The following is a 13,520-nucleotide window of genomic DNA, read 5'->3' on the forward strand; positions in this document are numbered from 1 at the left end:
TAACTGGTCACTAAAAATATATGCAGTAAGGAGCACCCAGGTGGTTCAGCCGGTTTAAGTGTCTGCCTTCCCGTTCAGGTCATGAACCTGGAGTCCAGAGATCAAGCCCCATGTCAGGCTCCCTGCTCAGTGCGGAGTCTGCTTCTCCCTGTCTCTCTGCCCCTCCTACCCCCAGCTCATTCTCTCTCTCACACACATAAATCTAAGAAAATCTTTTAAAAATATATATATGCAGTAAGAATAGAAAAAACTAACCCAGACAGGAAAAGGAAGGTTTAAACTATCTTTAAAGAATAAACATTCCACTTCTTAGCCATTCCACGACTACTACTATTTTGGAAAAAAATAAAAATAAAAAAAAAGCTACATTCCAGAGATGGCTAACAAATAGGCCATTTCCTCCACCCATAGCAGGCATGGTTAATAAATTAGGTCATTCTTCTCCACAAGACCAGACATGACTTCAGAATCCTCCTTAACACAGTGCTACCACTCAGTCAGAATTCTAGGAGATAAAACCTATTTGCCCCATGTGTCTAACCCCTCTTTATACACTTTTTTTTTTTTGACAATTTACCAGGGAAAAAGTGTTCTTTTTTTCCTCCCTCTAAAATACTCATTGAAATTAGAAGTTGTGTTCCAGTCTGCCCTGAGGTCTCTGAACCAAATTCTAATTTACAGAACACACACACACACACAGGTCAAAGTTTAAAATTCCACTGAAGGATAACACTTAAGAAAAACCAAATGTTAACGGAGGTATTTCTGGATGAACCATGGTAAGTGGTAGGGATGGAAAGAAGTCTACAAACCCTTATTCTACCCACCGAAGAATAGGTCAATAAATGCAAAGTGTCTACAGGGTAATTTTAAAAGATTTTTAAATGCTTAAACCAGATGTTCTTATACAGGATATACAAAGCAGCTTCTGCAGAAACCAGACTCAACCAGTTAATGACAATTACACTGTGCACAGATTGAAATGCAGCTGTTTTGAGGAACTTTGTTCCCTGATTATAGCTGGTTGTCAGAAACTATCAGTTACCACTAACAATGTTAAGTCACCAAAAATTCTTAAAGTACTGTTAAAAAGGAAAGACGCCAAATGTATACTAGAATACCTAGATAGCACACTTAATAAAAACTGCCTTTACATACCATCTGAGTTACCTACGAAAACAAACATTTCATTATAATTGTCGAAGTTTTATTATTATGGTCACTGATATGTAAAGATGGTCTCAAAACCCAGCAACAAGGTCTGGAAAAGTATTCTAAGTTTAAGGCTGAAAAAGAGTCTCACCCCATGGACTGGGTCTACAGTCTTCCCAAAAGAAACCCATAAAATAATGGCTGCAGTGCTAGAAAACATTTCAGAGACCATTTAATCCACTCTTCCTAATTTTAAAGATGTGTACACTGAATTCTAGATAGGTTAAGTAGCATGAGCAAAGACACACAAACCTAAAACAAAGCCAATCCCCAAATTAAAGATCAGTTCCCAAGGTGAGTGGTCAATTCCAGTACCAGCCACCTCTTCCCAGGTGCCTCGACCATAGGCTTCTCCCCTACTGGACACCTGTGATTTAGAAAGATGTTAACCAGGAGATTAAGGCCACATACCATGTATTATGAGGAAGCAGCCAACTAAAAATATAATCAATGAAAAACAGTCTGTTAACTTAGAAACTAAAACAGGGTTTCCTGGAAAGCTATTATGAAGACAGTTGTAAATGCCATTCCATTCTGCCTGGTGGAGCATACAAAAGGTAGAGCTAGAAGGAGAATGTGCTAGTAGGTTTTCTGAGCACTAACCACGGGGTTAGGAGTCCTCAGAACAGAGCATTAGCTTCTTCTGACTGGTAGGACATATGTAGCCTACTTGGAGGGACATTACCTCCCTCTGTAGGAACTCCAGTTTATAACGCGTACTCCCTTACACAGAGCTTCTTAGCCTGGCCCCTTTGGAGGGTGTAACTACCTAGGTATGCTTTCCCAGGTACACAAGGGCCCAATGTTATTTATTCTATCCTCAAAGGGGATCTAAGAACCGATGAGTTAAGAACCACAGCCCTCAGACTAGCAAAGTCCCTCTGCATGTGGTATTTATCAGGCAAACTTCTGATTTCCACTTTTTTCAGGTTCCTACCAGAAAGTAACTTAGCCCCAACAGGAATAATCTGCAGACCAGATAATGCGGAGTCTCACTATAAATCAAAGTTTCACAGCTTGTTTTTGTCCAGCCCCAGAACTAAAAATGGTTTACATATTTAAATGGGGGAGGGGTCAAAAGTACATATCATAACACACAAAAATTATACAGAATTCAAAATTTCACTATCCATAAAGTTTTACTGGAACACAGCCATGTTCATCATTCATTTACCTTTTGTTCAGTGATTACTTTCACACTTAGAAAAGCAAAGTTCAACAGTTTCAAGAAGCCCACAAAGCCTGAAATATTTACTATCTGGCCCTCTCTGCAAAGAGTTTACTGATCTCTGCTACAAATCAACATAGCACGTTTATAAACTAGTATTACGCATGTTTAGTGAAATGTGAACCAATGACCAGGTCCTGGGCAAACAAGTGCCTTACAGCTTACAAAGTTAAGAATCAGAAATCACTTGTTTAAGTTTTTTAACTAGGGCTGCCCGGGTGGCCCGGTGGTTTGACACCGCCTTCGGCCTGGGGTGTGATCCTGGAGACCAAGATCGAGTCCGGCGTCCGGCTCCCTGCGTGGGGCCTGCTTCTCCCTCTGCCTGTGTCTCTGCCTCTCTCTCTCTCTCTCTCTCTGTCATGAATAAATTTTAAATAAACTTAAAAACACAAAAAAGTTTTTTTAACTAAAACAGGTAAGACTCAGACGGGAGAAGGGCGGCAGGGATGCTTTAAGCAAAATAATAAAGGCCATGTCTAGAAACCTGTGAATTTTTCTCAAACCCCTGAGACTCCTACTTGGAGCCAGTATACACCAAATTATGAAAACTTCTAACAAGCTTATCTGGTAGGCAAAAAAAAAAAAAAAAGAAAGAAAAAAATGTTCAAGACTGGCATTTTTAACAATACATGGTTATCGGTGATGCAAAGGATCAGAGCGATCATAAAAAGAAATCACCACAATGTAAACACTAAACTGGAATCCAATAATACATTTTTTTTAGTTTAGTTTTGTTTTGTTTCTTTGAGATAGAGCAGGAGCAGAAGGTAGGAGGGAGGAGGAGAAGCAGACTCCCCACTGAGCAGGGAACCTGATGCGAGGCTCAATCCCAGGACCCTGAGACCCTCAAGAGACCCCAAGTGACCCCAACCAGGAGCTGAAGGCAGATGCTCAACCAACAGAGCCACCCAGGCACCCCTCCTACAATACATTTAAATGCATCCCCTAAATCCCTGAAATGACACACAAGTGCAACCTGAGTTTTCTGGGAGAGAGGTTCCACAGGTCTCAGATTTCAAGGGTCTTTCACTTAAAAAAAAAAAACAAAAAAAAAAAACAAAAAAAATTACAAGCCACCAGTACTCAGCCTCCACATCTTAAGTGCTTCATTATACTTCAACATTGAAATAACTGATGCTTACAAGGATGACCATGCACAATCAAGAAAAAAATCTTAGGGCAGTCCCGGTGGCTCAGCGGTTTTGCACCACCTTCAGTCCAAGACATGATCCTGGAGACCCGGGATCAAGTCCCGGGTCGGGCTCTTTGCATGGAGCCTGCTTCTCCCTCTGCCTGTGTCTCTGCCTCTCTCTCTCTCTCTCTCTCTCTCTCATGAATAAATAAATAAATCTTAAAAAAAAAATCTTAAATCATGTTTAGTATACCTTGTGTTAACCAAAGCAAACCATGCAACTCGACTCCAACTCCAGCGACTTGTTACCCTTGCCAATTCTTGCTCCTTAACTCTGCAGTAAGGAAAAAAAAAAATACTCCTTTTATTCTTCAGTTTGGACTCTCACCACTGAAATCGTCATTTAAAATCAGTGCAAAGAAACTGTCTTAGAAGCTGTCATGAGATTTAATAAAATCTGTGCAAACATTAAATAATAGTACTACATATACATATATACACTACTACCAATTGTTAGTGCTTTTAAAACAGAATAAATATTGTGGTTTAATTCCTTCAAAATACAAGCTCAGAAGAACCCAAGGTTTTAAAAATGAACGTATACGGGATCCCTGGGTGGCGCAGTGGTTTGGCGCCTGCCTTTGGCCCAGGGCGCGATCCTGGAGACCCGGGATCGAATCCCACATCAGGCTCCGGGTGCATGGAGCCTGCTTCTCCCTCTGCCTGTGTCTCTGCCTCTCTCTCTCTCTCTCTCTCTGTGACTATCATAAATAAATAAAAATTTAAAAAAAAAAAAATGAACGTATACTTGGACTGTCCTCAATCACCTAATAATGTTTTGACTCTACTTTGGAAAACCAAAAGCAAAAACTAAATACTGGACTGGTTTTAGAGTGACCAAAAGCTTGTTCCTGAATGCCTGTTAAGAGCACATTATATACCACGAATCTAGAGTAAAATGGAATGGAAATTCCCCAGTAACCAAGCTTTTCAGTCAACATCTGGCAATATTTTTGTTGCTTTCAGGTGAAGAAAGACATCCTTAGTAATCAACTCAGGACCTAGGCCAGATAAGGCCACAATAACACGGCCAGAGTCAGGAGCAATATCCTCTTAGACTAGATTTTGTCTGTGGACTCAGGACACTCTGACTCTTAAGCTAAACTTGCAGACAAGATGCCACTTCCACTCAAAGGTAAAAAGGCCCTCTGAGGCCACCCTGGCATATTTAAGGACTGCAGGGTAACTGACTCCATCAGAGTACACCAACTGCAAAAATATCAAAACGTACACCGCTCACGATCACATAAACAGATTTATACAAGTATACCAGGCAAATGACAATAAACTCTCAAAAAAGTCTCAAGCTTTCTGAAATATCAGATACTGCAAGTAATAAAAATATTAATGGTTCAAACTAAATACATAGATAACGTAAACTGCTGCAAGATCTTGAAAATGGAGAAAATGGACTGAACAGTAAAACTTTCAAGGAAATAACGGATGTTTTCAGGAATTAAAACTTTTCCAATTAAGGTTCCCACCAGGTTTCTTTTTTTTTTTTTTTCCCCAACCAGGTTTCTGATACTAAGAAAAACTCCAAGCAAAGCGACCCTATATTAGAAAACGTTTTTAAAAATAAGAAACTTTCTTGATTGTGTATTGCTCAACGTTGTGCTAATGTAATATTTTAACTTAAAGGAAGGGCAGGAATGAAGCTTAACACTGGTATAACTATTTGAACAACTGAGCCAAACTTTTTGATGCAAACCCAAATAAAAAAAAGCAAGACGTACTGGCCAGTGTCTATTTCATTAACCTTGTGGGAACCCTGGGATTTTAACACATATTCTGACAGACTGAATTGTAATGATGTAATGGGTGTCCCACAATACTACAGGAGGCAAGAGCTTCGTGGACGGAAAACAAGCAGAACTGTGACATTCGCGTGCCATTCCTTACTCCTGACAAATCCTAGATACAGGACATGATCAGATTGAGATCAAGTCTATTTATTCCAACCACCCCAGTATTGAAACACAGTCAATAATTCTTTTCCCAACAAGCCTGCAGATAAATACATTAAGCAAATTTCTTTAAAGCATTTTCCAAGCAATTTCCAAACCTAAAACTCAAATTACAATAAAATGCTATTTTAATTTTCCTACTTCTTAGAAGTCCATGGGATGGATGCCTGGGTGGCTCAGCGGTTGAGCATCTGCCTTTGGCTCAGGGCTTGATCCCGGAGTCCCAAGATCTAGTCCCACATCGGGCTCCCTGCATGGAACCTGCTTCTCCCTCTGCCTATGTCTCTGCCTCTCCCTCTGTGTCTCTCACGAATAAATAAAATCTTAAAAAATAAATCAAAAAAATAATAGAAGTCCAGTCATGATTCATTCCAAAGGTTTGACTCCTCAATGTCCAAGGTTCTGTCAAAAAAGTAACTACAGATTAAAAACTATCTATGGGAAATAAGCAGATGCAATAAATGATCCTCAGCTGGATAGTATTAATTTAGATAAAGCTGCTGTTATACTTTAGGGCCAACTGAGGAAATCTGAATATATCCCTGTATCAAATAAGATGAGAATTTATCAAGCTGGCTGATTGGGGGGGGGGGACACTCCTTATAGAACTGTATATATAGTATGATCTCATTTTGATTAAAATCTATATACATATGCACAATTATCAATAAAGTGATACAGTGGTGATCTCTGGATATTTGCTTCCCCGTATTTCCTAGTTTCCAACAATGTACGTGCAACACCACCTCTGTAATAATACTTTAAACCACTAAGGGCTCCTTAAAGCCAAAAATCATTATTTATTAAGTGACTAGTATGAACGAGTCACATGGAGATCTGCTCTTATTCCAAGTTCTCCAAGTTTTTAGCTAATCCTTCCCCAGCCTCTGAGCTAAGCAACAGTTCCTTTTAAAATAGAACATTTCCTTAAACTCCTCTAAGTTTTTTCCCGTCATCTCACTCTCAAGCGCACTTAATTTTTCAGTTTTCCTGGCTATAGCTATTCTTTCAACCTTAATAATACAAGACGAAAAGGTTCATTATAGGCTAAAACCCTGTCATGGGACAAAGGAGGAACTGTTATGATGGACTTTCTTCTTTTCCTTTTATTTTTTTTTAAGATTTTGTTTGTTTATTCATGAGAGAGAGAGAGAGAGAGGCAGAGGCACAGGCAGAGGGAGAAGCAGGCTCCATGCAGGGAGCCCGACGTGGGACTCGATTCCAGATCCCGGGATCACGCCCTGGGCCAAAGGCAGACGCTCAACCGCTGAGCCACCCAGGAGTCCCTCCTCTTTTCCTTTTAGAAGAACATATACCTAGCTTTGTCATAGGTAGATTTTCTGTGGCAGCCCATCCAACTTTCCTTACAGAAAAAGCAGCCTAGGATCTTAGGGCAGAATCAAGTTCAAGTTCTACAGTTTGTCAGGCAACTCCCTTTAGGTCTGCCTAATGGAAAAATGAAGGGGGAAACGGGGAATCAGTACACTTAGCTGCAAACGATTTGCTGTAGACGTCAAAACTGCCAATTTATATATAAATATAAAAACACGCAAACTTGGGGACCCCGGGGTGGCGCAGCGGTTTGGCGCCGCCTTCAGCCCGGGGTGTGACCCTGGAGTCCCGGGATCGAGTCCCACGTCGGGCTCCCTGCGTGGAGCCTGCTTCTCCCTCTGCCTGTGTCTCTGCCTCTCTCTCTCATGAATAAATAAAATCTTAAAAAAAAAAATACACAAACTTATGGAAGACCAGCAAATACCAAACAAGAAGTCGTCGGAAATATTTGGAATCTAAGCAGTAAAATTCTGGGCCGCAGACGTGCGCTCTGCAGGGTCACCCCAAACACCCTCTGCCCCCCACGGGTGCTGCCCGCTCTACGACGAGCACTGCACCCGGAGTCAGGCCTGCGTCCCAGCAGGGTCCTACGAACTCTTCCTTCCTCTCCCCTGCGAGGCCCTGCGCCTCCACCAGCGGCGACCCGAGCAAAGCGCAACGCCCCACGGTCCCCTCTAACCACCGGGACCACTAGGAAACCGGCTTCCGGGGAAAGGGCTGCCCGGTCCCCCGAAACGAGTTCCTGGGCCTTGAGACATCCTAAACAGCCTTGAGCTACAAGGAGCCGCAGAGCCAGGCTTTCAACAGGGAGCGTCCGGAAGCGGGGGGCGGGGGCGGGGGCGGGGGGGTCACCTAGTAAAAGCCTCTGGGAAACGAGCCCCTAAGCGTTCCTTCCCCACCGGCGGAGCCTCCGACGCGCTCCCGCTTCCCCGAACGGCCGTCGTCGGGGCCGACGTGCAGCTGCGGCTTCGCGGCGAGCGGGGGAGCTGCCCCGGGGCGGCCTGGGGCGCTGGGGTCGCCGCCGGCCGGCCCCGCCGCTCGCAAACGGCCTCCGGGGACGGCGCATTCCTAACGGGTTTCGAAGGCGCGTTTAAATCGCCCGCTTTTTTGTCTGCTCGCTGCCTTCTCCGGGCGCCGGGGCTGCGGCCGCCCCCGCGCGTCCGGGAGGGGGAGCCGGGGAGGGGGAGCCGGGGAGGGGGAGCCGGGGGCGGGCGGGGCGGGCGGGGCAGGCGGCGGGACGCGGCGCCCGCGTGGGAGGGACCCCGGGCTGCGGGGGAGCCGGGCCGCCGCCCCGCACCCAGACGCCCGCCGCCCGCCGCCCGCCGGGTGTGCGCAGGGCCGCGGCTCCGCGCGGCACCGCCCCCTCCGCCCGCCCTCCCGCCTCTCCTCTCCTCTCCTCTCCTCTCCTCTCCTCTCCTCTCCTCTCCTCCTCCTCCGCCGCCTCCTCCTCCCGAGGCGACAGAAACAACAGCGCGGAAGGAGGGGAAAGTAACTCCCGGCACCTCCGCCGGAATTAGCCCCGGTGCAGCGATGACACCTTCTCGTGGCGCAGCCGGGCCCGCTCCCTCCGCAGCGCCGTCCCCGCCGCCGCCCTCTCCGTTTGAAAGTGGCCGCCCCCCCGCCGCCGCTCCTCCCGCCCCGCCGCCGCCGCTGCACCAATCCGCTCGGCCCCAGTTGCAAATCAAACGCTCCCTCGCGTCCAGAAGCCACTTGCGCCGCTGGAAACGGCCGCGCCGTCCCCTCCCCGAGTCCCTCCCGGGCGGCACCTGGAGCCGCGGCGGCCGCGCCGGCGAGAAACGGCCGCGAGCTGGGAGCGGCGAAGGCGGCGAAGGCGGCGGCGGCGGCGAGCAGCCCCGGGCGGGCTCGGCTCCGGCTCCGGCTCCCGCTCCGGCTCCCGCGGCCGCTCCCGCCCCCAGACAGTTCTGGAAACTGTGGATCACCTCTGTCACAGGAAGCCATCCGGCGAGGAAGGCGGCGCGGAACCAACAAACAAACGCCTGCGGCCGCCCGCCGGAATCGGCGCGGGGACGGCGACGGGCTTCGGGCCGCTCCCGGGCGGGGGCGCGGCGGCCGCCCCCGCGCCGCGGGCTTTGTGCGGGGCGCGGGCGGCGCGGGCGCGGGCGCGGAGGGCCGGGCGTCCCCGCCCCCGGAGCCCCCCACCCCGGCCCCGCGGCGGCGCCCCCGGGACCGTTAGGTGACGCCTCGGCCGCCGCCCGCCCCCATTCCCACCAGGAGCCGCCTCTGCCCCAAGGCCGGAGGCGGGCCACAAAAGTTGGCCCCGGGGCCCCCCCAGCACCTGCCCACGTGCCGCGGAGGCTCGGTCCCGGGGCTCCCCCGGCCCTTCCCCCCGCCGCCCTCGGCCGCCAGGTCACCTATTACCGGTGGGAGGGGAGAGAGCCTGCTATTTAAACGCCCGCGGAAGTTGAGGCACCCCCACTGGCGGGTGCCGTGCACCTGCCTCCCGCCGCCGCGCTCCGCCACTTTGAGCAGCAGCCGCGTCCTCGGCCCCGCCTCCTGCCCGCAGGCGGGCGGGCGGGCGGGCGGGCGGGCGAGGGCGGGGGGGAGCGGGAAGGAGGTGGAAGGGATCGAATTTCTCCAGCAAATGGGACCGTTCCGACAGGATTCGGTTCCCCGGTCAACATTCCACATTCCATCCCTCTCCCGCATTTGCAAGCCAGCGCCAACAACCCGGAGAGCCTGCCGGCTTCCGAACAACAGCCCCCAACTCACAAACACTCACAGGCACCAGACACGTGCACCGAAGGGCTCCTGCAACTTGCAGTCCCGGGGTGCACGCCGCACGCTCGGGTGAAGGCAGCGAAGCCCAGGCGGCCCCACCCCCCACGGTCTGCACGGTCTGCAGATGGTGCCAAAGGTTGCAGTTTGCAATCCGCTTTAAGTTCACGGTTAATCGGTACTTTGCTCTACCGAGGCAACTCCTTCCTGGGCTCACCGGTGAAGGGCTTTACACTTTGCAGGCAGTCTCGCTTTGAGTGAAAGGGTCCGCTCCCTGGAAACCCGATTTGGGAGGATCTGACTGCCGAGCTGTCCCTGCACCCCCTGCTCCCTGCCCTTGCATTGATGCACAGAATATTTTGGACATGTGGTGACGCGGTGACAAGCGCCAGGGCTGCCGCGGCCACCCTGCCGAGACGGACCTACACACACACACGCGCGCGCACACACACACACACACACACCTATACGTCTGGACAGATACAGTCGTCGCCCCCCCCCGCCCGCCGCGGTCACACACACACTCCGGATTCATATATGTACGCGGACCTGCGTTCTGCCATTGCCATCTGTCTACCAAGTTGCTACTATGCTTTCCACTTTCATGCAGCCTAATGCGCTTTGGCTTTTTTTTTTTTTTAAATGTGTATCCGCTAAAGCCAACTAGACTGGGCTTCTGCTCCTACACGCGTGTAAAGGAGGATTCACCTGAAAACCGCACGTTCTTCGCAAATCCGAAAGAAGAAGAAGAAAAAAAAAAAAAAAAAGCTCGAAGTCTTCAGCGCCACCACCACCCCCACCCACCCGGCAAAAAAAAAAAAAAAAATTTTTTTTTTTTTTTGGAAAAAGGATCATAATACAACTTACTGATCCAAACACAGATCAATTCTCAGGATCCCAAAACCATCTCGTCCTCCTCCTCCGGCCCCCGCCCCGGCAATGCCCAAGTTGCTGGTGGGATAGTAACGCGGCGCTCGGCGGCGGCCGGCCCTCCCTCCCTCCTCGCTCGCTACATATCGAGAACCCAATCTTTTGGCGCCATATTAATGACGTACTATATTATTTCCACTAGGCAGCGACCTTCGGCATTAAATTACTCCCGAGAACTCCCGAGCAGAGCAACAAAACCATCAAATATGGCTGAGCCTCTCGGCTGGTCCTGCAGCCGCCGCCGCCGCCGCCGCGGTACCGGGACGCGCACACGGACCCACGCGCGGACACGCGCGGACCCACGCGCGGCCCCCCGCCCCCCGCGCCCCGCGCCCCGCGGCCCGCGCGCCTACCTGCTGCGGAAGGCTTCGGCGGAGGCGCTGGGCTCCACGCCGCCGGCTCCGCGCTGCATGAGTTCGGGCCGCGGCGGGCGGGCGGGGAGCCGGGCGGGCGGGCGGGCGGGCGGGCGCGGAGCCGGGCGGGCCCCTGCTCTGCCGGCGCGCACACACGCGGCCCTCGCGCAGGGAGGCACTCTCGGACGGGCGTTCGGCGGCTGATGGAGGAGGGGCCGTGCGAATCGAACTCCCTTCTGGGTCACTGCTGCCACAGGGGGGAGCACTTTACTCCTTGCCCGAACGCGAGGGTGGGGACGCGAGGGCGGAGGGAGCGCGCCGGGAGTCCGCCGCGCGGGGGGCTCCGTCCCTCGTTAACTCTTCGCGGGCCTCGGGCCGCGGGGGGCGGGGCCGCGGGTTGGGGGCGGGGCCTGGGCCTCGGGGGCGGGGCCTCGGGCCGCAGGGTGGGGGGCGCCGTCCCGCCCTTGAGATCCCTCCCCTCGCTTCCCTTGCAAGTCAGGACCTTCTCCAGGGGGTCTCCAGGCGGGAAGGTGGGCTTTGAGATCCCCCCCTCCAAACTGCCCCGGTCGCGATTCTCGTCCGATCTCCTTGTTTGTACCTGGAAATGGATTCTCGCAGATTTAGTTTGAAATTCTTCACAGAAAGAAGAAAAAAAAAAAAAAAATATATATATATATATATATATATATATATATGTGACTATTAAAAGAAAAAGTGTGTGATCTAGGTGAAAGGTTTTATTTTTAGGCTGAATGGCAAAATAAACAGTTCTTTTGTAGTAACAGTTCTAGGGAGTTGAGAATCGGGATGACGTTTTTAAATACAGGGAATCCAGTTTTGGAGATGGATTTGCGTCTTCACCCGAGGTTGTATCGGACATTGATCATTGCAAGTGAGGATTGATTCGTTGGAGGGCAATGATTATTTATAAGTGGACAGACACCACCTTTCTAGTTCACAGGATTTCAGGACTGGACATTGCCTTCGGAATGAGAGAATGGACACTAAAGCTGAAACTGGAGTTGCGGACTAATGTAAAATTAATCATTAGAGGCTTATCCGGGAGGGTATGTATGGGTAAAAATAACCGGTTGCCAATATTCCAGAAAATACAAATTTGCTTTTTTATGTGGAGGTTAACACAGAGGAGAAAAAGAAGTCTATGTGACCCTTAGGTTCCAAAGGAAAAAAGACATGGGTGCAGATTAAAACTCCCCTTCAGTAAATAGCAAGAGTGATCACTAATTACAAAACTGAATATTGAACCCGAAGGCATGTTGGAACTGCTGGAAGAACTCTTCCGAACATTATCAGGTTTGATTTCACACAATCATGTACCAACCTATCCACCTGCATCAAGAACATAATAATCTGATAAATGTGGCAAGACAAAACTAATTTAGCCTCTGTATACTTTTTTCAGAAAGCACTTAAACCAAAGGAAACCTTAAGTATACGTCTTCTGTCTTCCTCTCCTGTTGCACTGAGGAAGAGGACGTGTCAGCCTCGTTCAATGTGCTTGTTCAGTCGCTGTTTACAGATCACACGTGTAAAGCACTATGCCATTGTTGTCACTATGACTAGGTCACACTGCAGCTTCGTTACCTCCCTTGGTTCACCTTACACATACTGTCCTGTAGAGGTAAGAGTACACAGGCTTCCCAGACAGACAGACAGCACTGGATCTAGCTCTACCAGTTGACCAACTTGTATGACTGGGGTAAATTATGGAACCTCTGGGATCCCTGGGTGGCTCAGTGGTTTAGCGCCTGCCTTCGGCCCAGGGCGTGATCCTGGGGTCCCAGGATCAAGTCCCACATCAGGCTCCCTGCATGGAGCCTGCTTCTCCCTCTGCCTGTGTTTCTGCCTCTCTGTGTCTCTCATGAATAAATTAATTAATTAATTAATTAATTAATCTTAAAAAAATTATAGAACTTCTTGGAGCCCCAGTTTCTTCATGAGAAATAAAATGAGATTAACAGCCCCTAACCTTGGAATGAGAGAGCCCCATAAAAGTGCCCAGGAGAGGCCCTGGTAGTTGGTTATCAACTCCCCGGACCATTCCTCCCTATCTCTTTCTTGGTCTTCTCTGGAAAATTGCAACTTTTCTAAATTCCAGCCAGTCTTATTTCAAGTATTCTCACCAAAAAAAAAAAAAAAATTAAAATTACATTCGCCGCTTAATACATTACTTGTTTTTTCTGACTATCCCATTCCCAAAACATCAGGCCACAAAATAAAAGTGTACTGAGTTGAGAAAAATAAAGAGGTGAAACAGTACACAGACTGCCCTAGCTGATGAATTAATCAGGACTGAGGGTCCCAAGAATAGTCTCTCAATTATGCCATGACTTCAAAATACTGATGCACTCAGGCAGTGTCACGTGCTATAAATAACCCTGGACTAGAAGTCAGGAGACTCCTACCAACTCACACTGTGACTCTGACAAATCTCTTTGGGCCTTAGTTTCCCCAATGAGATGATAGACAAGATGATATCTGATACCTTTTCTTCTTTAACATTCAGTAATTTCTGATTGTTCTTACCTAACTTAGAAAGTGATGATTAG

The 13,520-nt window shown here is 49.2% G+C and overlaps 1 protein-coding gene across 13 annotated transcripts in view; it reads right to left on the reverse strand.

Annotated features, from left to right (window-relative positions):
• JADE1 (jade family PHD finger 1) overlaps nt 1–11,075 on the reverse strand; it is a 63,205-nt gene extending 52,130 nt beyond the window's left edge. Inside the window, exon 1 of one of the 13 annotated variants that reach the window (XM_025420616.3) lies at nt 10,951–11,075. Coding sequence is in view for 1 of the 13 variants with exons in the window: in XM_025420603.3 (XP_025276388.1) it covers nt 8,872–8,890 (19 nt within the window). In the remaining 12 variants the exon portion in view is untranslated. Of the gene's footprint in view, nt 1–3,825; nt 4,014–7,783; nt 7,987–8,871; nt 9,028–9,303; nt 9,444–10,534; nt 10,666–10,950 lie in introns of those variants that run through there. The other 12 variants (XM_025420611.3, XM_025420606.3, XM_025420615.3 and 9 more) reach the window with 12 other exon arrangements.
• Nucleotides 11,076–13,520: the final 2,445 nt, after the last annotated feature.

This window comes from Canis lupus, chromosome 19, assembly GCF_003254725.2.
Source record: "Canis lupus dingo isolate Sandy chromosome 19, ASM325472v2, whole genome shotgun sequence".
Lineage (NCBI taxonomy): Eukaryota > Metazoa > Chordata > Mammalia > Carnivora > Canidae > Canis > Canis lupus.